At 42.6% G+C, this 13523-nt stretch overlaps 2 protein-coding genes across 2 annotated transcripts; one reads left to right on the top strand and one right to left on the bottom strand.

Annotated features, from left to right (window-relative positions):
• Window positions 1-1892: 1892 nt before the first annotated feature.
• On the bottom strand, window positions 1893-3342 carry LOC118124994 (lens fiber membrane intrinsic protein). The gene is made up of 4 exons (XM_035183294.2): window positions 3138-3342; window positions 2371-2520; window positions 2140-2274; window positions 1893-1954 (listed from the first exon to the last, which is right to left on the bottom strand). Exons 1-4 carry the CDS (start codon window positions 3310-3312, stop codon window positions 1893-1895), a joined length of 522 nt encoding a protein of 173 aa, XP_035039185.1. The 5' UTR covers window positions 3313-3342.
• A 2722-nt stretch (window positions 3343-6064) lies between these two features.
• LOC118124799 (ubiquilin-4) lies at window positions 6065-12779 on the top strand. The gene is made up of 11 exons (XM_035182945.2): window positions 6065-6254; window positions 7653-7804; window positions 8170-8318; window positions 8422-8684; window positions 8826-8984; window positions 9143-9365; window positions 9484-9623; window positions 10199-10282; window positions 10687-10802; window positions 10884-11181; window positions 11266-12779. Exons 1-11 carry the CDS (start codon window positions 6111-6113, stop codon window positions 11416-11418), a joined length of 1881 nt encoding a protein of 626 aa, XP_035038836.1. The 5' UTR covers window positions 6065-6110; the 3' UTR covers window positions 11419-12779.
• The last annotated feature ends 744 nt before the right edge of the window (window positions 12780-13523 follow it).

Raw genomic sequence — 13523 nt, 5'->3', positions numbered from 1 at the left:
TACAAATGCAGATGTAAAAATGATTAATGAAATCACCACCATCTTCACCTCCTCAATTTTTACAAGCCCAGTATTAAAACTCCAACCCATAAACCTCCCCTCCAATGTGGCTCTGCACTAGATAAATACTACAAATCATCAATTGCAATAAAATTCATCCCAGGGGTTATTAAGATCTGGCTTCAGCGAAGGCTTTAGAGTGGACTCTGGAGAAAAAGAACACAATATTACACAGCTTATGTCTTCACAGCAGCCACGAGGGCCAGTTATGGAAACTTAGATCAAGGGATCTGTCTGGGACTGTTTACATTTCTCTCATTGTTTCTGCGTCACCGAGCAGCCAAGCATTCATTACCTCAGAAGCTACTGCTCTTTTCCCTCCAGCTGATGGGGAGGAATGGACACATACCAAGGAAGAGGAGGAAGCAGTTATTAATGACGGAGGAGATGGAACAATCAGTGGCTGGAGACCCTGCGTGGACCCCACCCTGGTCGCCCTCCGGTCCAGGAATATGATCTTCTTTTCAGTTTCTGTTCTGTTGTATGTTACACCCACACACTCTGACATAATACATCCCCCTAGACCCATAACCTAACTATAATCATCATATGACATTCTTCAACCTAATTCTATCCCTCAAACCCTAAACAGTCCTTTTAAGGTTTGTCTGAAACACTCTCTCTCAGGTCTAATATTTAAAGTGGTCCTCACAAAAATAGAAGTACAAGTACACACATTGCCGCCTACCACTGTTCCAAGTGCTGTTCATGACTGGGCGTACTCAGGGGATGTCCACAAACATGTTGTTGAAGATCTGTGCCCTTTCCCACAAACAACAACCTAATAAAAACAAAATACTATTAGTTTGGGGGGGGGGGGCCTTGTCAGATGTTCGGAGGCAGGGCCAAAACACACAGCTTCAGGCAGAATCCTGAGACAAAGGTATGTACTGCTTGATGTGTTGTTCTCTGCTGTGCAAAATATTCCCATATTACATTTTTTCCCACTATATATCACAAGCACTTCTATAAAATGGTTCCTGAGGGGAACATTGTTTCAGCCACCTGTGAATATGCTCCCACCAGTCGACTGGAGCTGGAGATGGATGCAGGAGGTTTCTCAACATCTTGTGATTTCCTCAGACATACACCTCCTCCAGGGAGGTTCTGTTTTCCTCTGCGTTTGTCTGTTAGTCGGCAGGGTTTACGCAAAAACTACTGGACGGATTACCTATTAAATGCTGGTGCAGATCCAGATCAGGAGGCAGATCCACAAGTATTTGTTTCCACATTTTCATTGATTTCTCTGAGTATAATTCATGGAAAGAAAATCCGGCTCATTTAGGGGATTGATTTTTACGAGTGTGTGCAATTTGGTGCATATCCAATCAAAAACCTGGATTTGGTGAATTTAAAAGTGGTTTCATAAGGGGACTGTCTGGCCTTAGTGGAGGTATGAACTCCACTCAGAGTCCATTCTAGTTATACATCATCTAGTCCTACTTGTAGTGGAGTGCTTCAGTGCTGCCATCTTCTGGTAGTCTGTCAGTACAACCGCAAAAAACACGCTACTTCATGAGGAACAACTTTATTATTTATATAATGTGCCAAACTCCAGCAATATTTGATAAAGGAAGTTAAATAAAGACCTATATCATGTAACAATAATGAGACACATGATTATCTCAATGGAGTTTTATCAACATGTATATTCTTCGGAAAAAAATCCATATTGAAATAATGTAACTTTTAGAAAAACAGACAGTCTAAGGCCTCCAGGAGCAGAACCAGACATCATATCTTCAGTAGATCAGTCAAACCTGCATCAGTGTTTACTAGTTTCCTTCTATTCAAAGTGGCAGTGTCTTCTTTAAAAGATAAACAAGCTGTTTTTACCGTGGACTAGTTCCTCTCCTACACTCACACATTCTGTAGGCACATATGTAGAAAATACCTGCAACAGACAGAGGCAGTGTGTTTGGTACAAGCGTTGAACAATCTGACTTAAAAAGATATCTTATTTTTTATTTCAGCTCTAAATCTCCTATCATATATCAACATTGTATTCATTATGTATCAAGAGGACTGAAGTTATTTAAAAAAATACACAACAAAAAAGTGAAATTAGTCCAATCTCACCTGCGAAAAAGGTCATAAGCATGGCCACCCATCCCAGTATGTATGACCAGGAGAAGCGCCAGTCCCCAAAACGTCTTCCCAGGAAGTTGATTGTGACTCCGGTATAGATGGCCATACCCAGCAGAACAAAGAAAGCTGGAGGGTCAGTGGAAAGAACATGTCCGTTATGCTTGAGTATTTGTGTAACTGCACATTGTGTGTGTGTGTCGGGTCAGAGGGAGGACAACTCACTGGAGACAAAAAACATGATTCCTGCAGCAAAGGAGCGGTTGAACCGTTCAAAGGAGGAGAAGTGTGCGAAGGACATGATGCCGGCGATGATGCCCGCGAAGCACGACATCCCTGAGAGGATCATGAATGCCCGGGTGGCGTTCCAGTAGGCTGGAAGGAAACAGGATGAAGTCGTCAGTTATGTCACCCTGAAAAAATGTCTTTGAGAGCATCCTTGATTAACGCTAACATGACATCTGCCAAGATCATTTTTACAGTCAGGCCCAAAGTGCAGGAAGTGATTCAGGGAGTTTTGCCTTTTAAAGTGTCAGATTGTTGAACCATATGGGGAAATGTCTTTATCTCTATAGATTCAATTTAGATTTGTAGCTCAGGGGCACAAACCAGTCCATCATTTTTCACCAGACAATCAAATGAACTGTTTGTTCCTTCCATGATTCTGAGAAAAGGTTTTACTTTTGCCATTAGAATAAAAGAACGAGGCGAGGAAGTGCACAGCTCCAGACAGCAGCTCTCACATCTTGAGAGAAGGAATGGCTTGTCTCTTACAGTAGCTGATGATGAAATATACTGGGACTTAGCAGGCAGGGGTTCAAAGTCTTTTTGAGATTGTCAAGCCAGTCACACAGCAACAGTGCGATGTCGAGCTGAAAACAAAGCTACACACTCCCCTGAAAAAAACACAACCATGCCTGTGCTTCTCATTCATCTTGTTTCTTGGATGTCCTGCAGGAATAACAATAAAAGAAACACTGTGAGGGTCTCACCTATGCTGTCGGTCTGCATGTAGCACTTGTTGGACATGCAGTACCTCCACAGACCCTGGTGGGCATAGTTTCCAGAGAGACGGTACTGCATCCAGTAGTCAGTGGCAGTGGAGACCACCAGCAGGATGTTACCCACTATAGCACAGAACAGGCCTCCTCCCATGAAGCTGTACATCTTGAGCTGAGATAACGGGGCCACTGCAGAGCAACTAGGGGAGGTAATAGACAAATGAGCAATAATAAAAATCACACTTATTTAATCATGCACGACATAAACTTGTGCACACAGACTTACCTGCGTGTGAATCAAATTTAACACGATTTCTCAGAGCTGAGCTGCAACTGAAGCCATTGAATATGCAATAAAACGCAATAAGCTCCTGTTTTGCCACCACATGATGATGTAAACTTGGGTATCTTTAAAACAAACCAAACAATACTCATGCAAATTCTGCAAAAACATCAAAAAGGATCTTGAAAAGAGGACCACATTTGGTGCCAGCCAATCACAAAGCCATGCCACAATACAGAAAACCAGAAAAACACGAAACACACATCCAAACTGAAAATATTTGTCTCTATATGAACATATGACAAGCATTTCAACAGCTGCTTTATTCATCAATGTATAATGAGCATGGGTGAATTTCAAAATTCAAACTTGTAATCAAACATTTACCTCTTCTTTTGGGGAAACATCACTTCTAGTTGAACAAGTGCAACGCTAAACCACAGTTACAGCTACTCTTTATGATGGGGCAGTTTGTTGTCGTTCCGCTTCTAGATCCGCATGTCACATCAGTGTTTTTTCTGCAGTAATGAGGTTTTATCTGATTCCGCCGGCCTCTATTCAATCACAGTCATCATAAATGTAAATGTATCGCTCTCAGATAAAAACACACACACACACAAATCCTGAAATTTGATCCCTTACCTCGTTTCTGGAAATGCACCGTCTCTACTGCCCACCTTCCAGAGGTAAAGAGAGAGACGGGTGAGAGGGGCGAAGTGAGAGAGCTGCTGCTCACTTGGTGGGAAAGAGAGGGAGAGAGTATCAGACAATACTTCCACCAAAAAGTTGTCCCCTCGTTTTTCTGTCGATGAAAGCAAAATCCTTTGCGGCCATCGCTCTCCCAGTGTGGGATGCACTTGAATGAGATGCTGCAGGGGCCACAGTGCATGTGACCTTGTACGTGTATGTGTGTGAGTGTGTGTGGGTATGGGGCCTTGGAAAAGGGGTGGCGGTCCATGTTTCCTTTTTTTAGGTTTTGTTTGTTTGTAAATGGTGTGCTCTAGAACTGGGGATGTGCATAGGTATGCAGGACTGTCTGTCTGTGTCAATGCAACGTGCTGAAACAGACACTTCTCTTTCAGTGCTGTCACACTGTGGCAGCATGGAGGGACACATATAGAGGGAACACACGCAACTCATTGTCCCTCCTATAGGACTGTCTTGATTAAAAATCTGTTATCACATGTGTTTTATAACATTCTGATCTCTATCGTACAAATTATATTGTGATAAATATTTAGAAATGGAAAATGTGTGATTCACTGAAAGATATATACAAAAATGCATATTCTTGCATTCTGTACAGTAATAAAATGTCAAAATGTTTCATTCAAAAGAAAAGACTGTACAAAATTAGGATAATTACCAAAGTTTAAATGTATTCTCTTGTAATAACAGGGGTCATGAACTTTAAGATATATTTTTCGGATAATCTGTTTGTAAGCATGTGTTTCTATATATGAATGAGCATAAGTGAAGAGGACGTTTCAGTCCCTCAATCTGTGATATAGAAGGAACGAGAAATGACTGATAATGTACTGATACAGTATGGTGTAAAGGTGACTAAGGTGCCGTTAAGCAAGGCACTTTAACCCCAACAGGAATTCGGAAATCCACGACTTAGTCACTGGCAGATTAGTCTGTGGTTCCACCCAGCAGTTTCCATTTTTTGGTTAAAAAGACCAAGAGGAAATGTGAGCAAGCACAATGTAAAAAAGGAAAGAAAAGGAAGGAAGGGAAAATGACAATATTGACCAGAAAGGCTGAATTAACATGAATATACAATACAATAGCACCACATGTTCTCACTGTGTTACAGCATAATGTGGCTAATGTTAAACCAGCTCCCACAAGCCTCTGGCCAGTTCAAGGTTTGATCTTTGAACCCTGCGCAAAGATCCTGATTGTTAAAAAGAGAACCAGCCCTTCTGGAACAAGGGTCATGTGTTTAAGTGGAAAGAAAATAGCATATAGTATTGATCAACATAGAAATCAAGACTGACATTTGAATTCCAATGATGTTGTCATATGATGATGACATAGGGCATACAGATTAAGGGACAGAAGTAAGTGTAAATAGTCAGCAGTGGAAATTAATCACATGCACTACAGCAAAAAAAAAAAAGGGTTAGGGTTAGAAACAAATTTGATAATCAAACTTTCAGTTAAGTTTGATATCTACAAATTAACTTTGAGCAAACTTTACTGATATTTATGGGAGCATGCTGTATTTTTCTGTATTTGTAATTTGATTAATTTATCAATAATTCATTCCATGCCAGGAAGGCAATGTCTTTTCTTATTTATTTGAGAAACATGTATTGATTATTTTCCCTTTGATAATCAGAATTGTTGATGTCATTAATATCGTGTTAATCTATGATTTTGTGTATTTAAAGTTGAAAAAAGGACACATTTCCTGTCTCCGAAGCTCTGAAGTGGAGCCACCTACTGTTTTGTATTATAGTAACAAAAGCACCACCTTCAGACACATGACCAGCTGATGAGCACATGAATAAAAACATGTATCGTGTAGTTTAGCAGTGATAAATCTATTTTCACTAGTGGACCTGAGGTGAGGGAAAGACATGAACTCAAGAGATTCCTTCTGGAAGGAGGTTTGACCTCTTATGACCCGGAAGCTGACGCCAGACGTGAGCTGTTCCATTGGTGGAGTAAAGATGGCTGACCAAGGCGCCGCAGATCCTGGTAATAACAACAATAATAAAGCCGAAGACTCGGAGGGAACTATTATCAAGGTCACAGTGAAAACCCCGAAGGACAAAGAAGAGATCGCCATCGCAGAGGATGCCTCCGTCACTCAGGTGTGTTGGTCGGAGAGCTGCGTGCTCTAACGTCATGCCCCTGCCCACAACTTCAGCTAGGAAGCTAGCTAGCCGCGTTAGCATGTGTCGTCCCTCTCACCGGCTAACTGTGAGTGTGTGAAATAAAAAAGGTTGTGCTTGGTGGGAGTTGTGTTGCTTTGGGTAACAGCTCTTCGGCGTGATGAACGTTGTTGACATCCGTTCGAGGGATGCGACCACGTTATCATGTGTGCTGGCTAACCGGCTAGCCGGCTAATGGCTAACGGCTAGCTACTTCGCGATAGATGAGGCAACGTTAGCTAACTATGTAGCCAAACAAGTGTCAGCTGACGGGCTTGTTCTGTGGCTGCGGTGCTAATGGCCCGGTGGAACCACAGAATGGGCTTTTGGGTGGGGGATGAATCCAGTCAGTTTCATTTCCCCCCACCTCAGCTCAGCAGATCAGAAAGATACCAAAGCTCCTCTTGTCTCTAGAACATTCTCCCTGCTGCCACTGAGTCATTCAGCTTCCCTGGGAATACACTGCTCTCTCTGAGCTGCAGTTTGCCTGGAGACGTGTTATAGTGAAACCATCGTGTAATCACTGAGCCAGGGAGGAACCATGCTCTCTGCTGCAGGGTTTGCACTGTACTCACTTCTTGGACCTGTATCTCTGAAATATCTCTGAAAACTGATAATAGATATTAACAAAAGGAAATAAGTATCAGCAGCTTGAAAAAAGAGATTTGTGACATTTTGAAAGGAAATGTACTTGTGATCGATCTTCTTGTGCTGGTGGTCATCCCATCGACAGAAGGAGCTCCACAGAGTTTATCGTAATACAATTTGTTTGTGGCCATGGTACAATCAGATGACCTGTGCATGTGAATAACGCTGTTGCTTGTGCCATAATGCATGACAGGGATCAGCCTGTCTCGTTTGCTTCAGTTAATAAAATTAATATTCTGTCTATTGTATTGTTAGTTGTAAAACTGTTCCTTCGTGGCCACACCAGCACTACGAGTGCTTTATCATGGCTCAGTGTTAAAATGAGTAAAATGTAATATGTGCAGTAAAAATGTAAGATGGACCCACACTGCTTGTTCTCTTCATGAAGAGATCATTGTCTTAGTGTATAATGGTTCACACAGTAGTTAAAGAGTAACTGATTTGGCAGATTTAGAGAGTTTGGACCACTGCTAATAGGATAAGTACAAAGGACCTTCTTGGAAATTGGATTGTTGAGGCTTGAAGGTTGCAACAGAACAGAAACAGATTAGAGCAGTGCTGCTGAAGTGTATTCATCTCATTCTAAATAATACCCTTTTCATTTCAGGTTTCCCTGCCCCCCCCCTTTCCCTCTCCCTCTCCTCCTGTCTAATCGCAATTTTGCTTTTATCATTTTTTGCTGTCGCACAGTTCAAAGAAGAGATCTCGAGGCGGTTTAAAGCCAAACAGGACCAGTTGGTTCTGATCTTTGCAGGGAAGATCTTGAAGGATGGCGACAGCCTCAGCCAACACGGCATCAAGGATGGCCTGACAGTTCACCTAGTCATTAAGACAGCACAGAAGTAAGTCTAAATTAATTTACAGAGTAGGGATGGGTCATGGCGCTCGAATTGTTCAATTATGAAAAGTCTAATGAACAAAATGTATGCAACTATCATCAATTCAAATTCAGGGAACTGTATTTGTCATTTATGGTTTATTTGATATTGACTGACACAGTACACATTGTCATAGACATACAGTGGCAAACGGAAAACAGCATCTGATGCATGTATCATAGTGTTTATAGCAGAGGCGAATTTGCAACACTAGTGAAGAAGGGCTTTTGTGAAAATGTTTCATTTATGTTTACCTGCAACCCCTAACCCTGAGCCGACCTATCAGCTCATGCATGTTCTGAATTTCCCCTTACAAATGATCCCTGTAGGGCAGGAGAAGGTGCAAGCGCCGCGGCCTCTAGCTCAACCTCTACTCCAGCTGCCAGTTCATCCACCTCTAGTCCAGGCACCAACCCCTCCTCCACAGCAGGTTCTACTGGTTCTGCCCCACCATCCACACAGACACCCAACTTACTGAGTGAGTCCACTTGTATTTCAAGTATTTTGCATTCAGGCAATTTGTCAGTTCAGAGCTAAGATAAACATGTTTAACCGTCACCAACTCATTTCACCTCCTTCAGCTGGCTTTGGTGACCTGTCGAGTTTGGCTGGACTGGGCATGGGCTCATCTAACTTCATGGAGCTGCAGCAGCAGATGCAGAGGCAGCTCATGTCCAACCCAGAGATGCTCTCTCAGATCATGGAGAACCCGCTGGTGCAAAACATGATGTCCAACCCTGACCTGATGAGGCAGATGATCATGGCCAATCCTCAGATGCAAACGCTGATGGAACGCAATCCTGAGATCTCCCACATGCTCAACAACCCCGAGCTCATGAGACAGGTAAAGGAAGTAATGATGGCTGAGTCACGCATGAAAGACTACAGTAGTTTCCAAGTGCATTTGGTTTATTAAAATGTTTACCTGTTGTGTGTTTAAAAACAACTTGAACTGATGTACCTTCTCTTTTATCTCACCCTCCAGACCATGGAGCTGGCCAGGAACCCAGCCATGATGCAGGAAATGATGCGGAACCAGGACCGGGCTCTGAGCAACCTGGAGAGCATCCCAGGAGGTTACAATGCTTTGAGGAGGATGTACACAGACATCCAGGAACCCATGTTCAGCGCTGCCAGGGAACAGGTAGCTAGGAGGAGGGCTTACTGATCAAATCTGTATTTGTTTGAGCTGTATTAATTCATTGTTAGGATTAGCTTTCACACATTATCTCATCTGTTGAAATGGTAAATGTTTTTACTACTGATTTTTAAAAAAAACGTGTCTGATCTCTTTTCCTGTAGTTTGGTAGCAACCCGTTCTCAGCTCTAGGTGGCGGCTCTGACTCTGGTGTCCAGCCATCACGGACAGAGAACCGGGAGCCTCTGCCCAATCCATGGAGCCCACCAAATTCTTCTAACCCCCCTGAGAGTGGAGGGGGGACCACAGGAAGCACTAGCACCACCGGGGGCACCACCCCCAGTGTGTCCAATCCTCTGGGCATCAATCCAGGAAGTCTGGGCAATGGTAAGAAAGTGCAGCTTGTGATTCTCTATATAGCATGTGTGTTATTTTGTTGTGCACTTGCAAGTTGTTCAATTACTGTATTTACCTGTATACACATATGCATGTCTATGTGTTACAGGCATGTTCAACAGCCCTGGCATGCAGAGTCTACTGCAGCAGATCTCAGAAAACCCTCAGCTGATGCAGAACATGCTGTCTGCTCCCTACATGCGCAGTATGATGCAGTCACTGTCTCAAAACCCAGAGTTGGCTTCCCAGGTAAGGAGCGGAAAGAGAAATGCACATACACAACCACCACCGTAGAGAAAATACACAGATATCATCACACCCTGAAATAATAGTTTAAATCTTGCACTAGGACCTTTTTGTTTGGACTGCACACCACATATGGTTTTGATTGATTCTACCGAACAGGACCAGGAACATACAGCTTGTAATGAATTGTAAATAGTGGGTTCTGGCTTGGCCTGTTGTGCGTTAGGCCAATAAGCCCAGTTATTTAGACCATACTCCCAGAGAACAGAGGGGATTGACTGTTAAGCTCACTTGCATTTGCAGCAAATCTTAAGAAAGAATAAATAAATATTTGCTTCCAGGAAACAATAATGGCTGCAGAGGAAATCAGAACAAGTTTACTGTGGAGTGCCGCACAAACAGTGACATGAAACACAGGGATTCACCGGAACATTTATTTCTGTTATGCAACACTTGTATTAAATCTCTCCGAAGGTGCTAAAACACGTTTAATTTCAACATGCCCTCTTGGGACTAAGCAGCATAGTCGGGTGTGGAGTGAAAATAACCTTGACTGTTTCTTTCTCTCTCACTACCAGGTTTTGATGAATAATCCCTTGTTTGCTGGAAACCCACAGCTCCAGGAACAGTTTAGATCTCAGCTACCCGTCTTTTTGCAGCAGGTACCACACACCTTTCAGTCCAGTAACTCATTCTTAGAAGTTGATCTTAAGTTTCTTTTAAAATGGCTCCAAGACAGTCCTGGTAACATAAGAAAGGATGGCAGTGAGCGGCTCAGAGGGGGAAGAACTGTATTGTATTGTGTCTTAGCCTAGATGGTGTGAAATAGATATGTATCTGTACATGCAGAACATTTTGTTTCAAGGATTATGGACACCTGACATACATTTTCTGCTACCAGCTCAGATATTGTTGATAAGTCTTTAGCCATTTTCTCATAAGACCCAGGTCAGAATGTCAGACATTTGGCAGGTACATTGCTTTTACTCAATTAAATTAAAATGCTTTAGATGGACCATAAACATGTCAATATGTTAACGTATTGCTGCTCTCTGTTTGGTTTCAGATGCAGAACCCAGAAGCCCTGTCGGTTATGACCAACCCCAGAGCCATGCAAGCTCTAATGCAGATCCAACAGGGCCTACAGACACTGCAGACAGAAGCACCAGGCCTCATGCCTAGGTATGTGCACACAGACAAATATACACATTGCATTTTATTTAGATGATCTTTCTTCCAATTTTGATTATTCTTTTGGTCTAGTTTGATGCCAGGTGGGATGCCTGGGATGCCAGGTGGGATGCCTGGGATGCCAGGTGGGATGCCAGGTGGGATGCCAGGTGGGATGCCTGGGATGCCAGGTGGGATGCCAGGTGGGATGCCAGGGGGAATTCCAGGCATACCCACGGGAGGGGCCATGCCCACAGAGAACCCGGCCTCCTCACCCAGCAGTGCAGCAACAAACCCCGCCCAGCAGCAGCTGATGCAACAGATGCTCCAGATGTTTGCTGGAGGAGGAGGAGGAGGAGTAGGAGGAGGAGGAGGAGGAGGAACTGCAACGGTACAGAGGAATAACGTCTTTTACACCCGTATGATGCTTTCTGTTATTCGTTTTCTAAAAGATTCGCCAATCTGCTTTGTGTAGACCCAGACCCCAGAGATGCGGTTCCAGTCCCAGCTGGACCAGCTGAACGCCATGGGCTTCATAAACCGCGAAGCCAACCTGCAGGCCCTCATCGCTACTGGAGGAGACATCAATGCCGCTATCGAGAGACTGCTGGGCTCACAGCCCTCGTAAAGACATACAGTGCACACTGACACACAGACACGTGCATACATACATACATACATACCTAACTCATACACAGACCCAGCATCTACAGAGAACCAAGAGAAATTTAAGTCTATTGTCCCAAACTTTACAGAAATAAACTCGGGCAGGATCTGTTAGACCCTCATACTTCATCTGTTCTCAGATCATTCCCTAGTCCCCATACTTTCTCTGTTTGGCGTCATTCACCCAGATCTCTGTCCCAGAGTGCTGCTGTAGAGTCGGACTGACCCACTCTCCCCTTGTGGGGTGTTCTGGTGCAGAGAAAAGGAGCCCAAAAATTCCCCTAAGAAGGGATTCCCCACAATTTCCTAATTCATTGTTTTTCCTCACGTAAAACTGGAGTGTAGTGTTGCAGACAGGCATTTACACAATACATATTAAACCCCTGTGATGTGATTGGCTGTTGCTTCTGTTTCATACGTGGCCATCATGAGACAGTTTGTTAGCATTTAAACTCGCAGATCAATACATGAAGATCTTCTGGTATACAGACAGAACACAAACAGGATTCTTGTCTGACTGTGTTCAGTCCCATTCCTTGCTCTTTCCCTGTTCTTGAGATTCTACATAAACGGCTGTTTTTGCCCAACAGTTTTCACTATTTATTGCAAGCGCTTCAGAAAATGACGCCCTCCGTACATCCCTAAACTTGTAATTTGTCATTCCGGATCAAAGTGCCCAGTCTAGGGTGCACAGTGTCTTTTCCTTCTGAGGCACCACTGCTGTGCCTTCTGTCCTCCCATGCCCTGTAAGAGCATCGTCAGCGATCTACACCCTCACTCGGCGGGTTAGTGAGAAACCACGCAATAAATTCCACACAGCGTCATCCAGAACTGTATCCATAATCAAATATCCCACTGCAGCAGCTCTGAAGCAGAGGACACTGTTAGAATGAATATGAATGAAACAAACAAGCTTTCTTTCATTTTAATCTGATTCTTCGTTTAATTTTATTATTTCTCTTTTTTTTGTTCTTTTTTTTTTAGGTGCATTTAGTACCTAGAGATAATTATAATTTGTCTCGCATTAAAATAAATGTGGAAATCAGTAAAAGAATAACTAAAGAAACAATGGAAAAGGCTTTACAAACAATTCTGGTATGGTTGCACCATACGTTTCTAAAATCAAGTTCTAGGTTGTCTTATTCTTTTTTCCTTTTGAAAAATCTCAGCATTGTAGTTGTGGTAACCTTGGCAACTGCTTCGATAGCTTTGCTTTGTCTGTTGACCTCAGCTGAAAAGAAAAAAAAAACATCTCCCAATCGAACATGTTGGAACTAACTTTTAACAGTACTGTACTAAAAAAATAAAACATGGTCAAAAACAGTCAATGCCCAGTGTCAGTTGATTGTAGCCTTGTGATGGTGCAAGATTACTTCCGTAGCTTTTTCTTTTCTTCTGGTGTTTCTATAAAATCCTCAGGTTCTTATTCTGTTGCTGTTTGTTTAGATATGAAGATGCTGGAGTTGTAGTGAAGTGTGTTGTTTAAGTAAAGTGTGTGTGGGGAACAAATTAAAATTCTGCAAATTATGTTGGGCACAGCTATTGATAACACTTTATTTTATTGATACCATATTTATTTATCATTTAATAGACGGGAGCCAAAATGTTAGAATTTCTTGAAAGTCTACAAATCTAATTGTCTAAATAGAAATGATAGATTGAGAAATTAATGACAATTTGAACTTTCTTTTAAAGCGACCAGTTCTTTTAATGTAATTCCTCTGGAAATGTACCAACTCCGCACAGCCAGCGAAGTTAAGCCGACTGCCTTTGAATCCTGTTTCCTTCTCTGACTGGAGTTTATCATGTTCTTTTGTTCCATGAAATAAAGCATTAGACTCGTGTATGAAACAAAGCTGCATTGTGGCTCATATTGTCACAGTATGAATGTCACAAGCAAACCATGATGCAGGATTGTAAGATTTCCGCCACCTACCTTTAACACCTATAGTATAACTATGTGAGTCCAAACTCAAAATGTGCTGTGTGTAACTGTTTATCTGTTTAAAATTTAAAAAACCAAGTGCAACCACAGTGAGACGTGTATATTAGCCCATCCCCATCAGA

This window comes from Hippoglossus stenolepis, chromosome 17, assembly GCF_022539355.2.
Source record: "Hippoglossus stenolepis isolate QCI-W04-F060 chromosome 17, HSTE1.2, whole genome shotgun sequence".
Taxonomy (NCBI): domain Eukaryota; kingdom Metazoa; phylum Chordata; class Actinopteri; order Pleuronectiformes; family Pleuronectidae; genus Hippoglossus; species Hippoglossus stenolepis.
The sequence above is the reverse complement of the archived record's forward strand: the minus strand, read 5'-3'. Positions and strand labels throughout refer to the sequence as shown.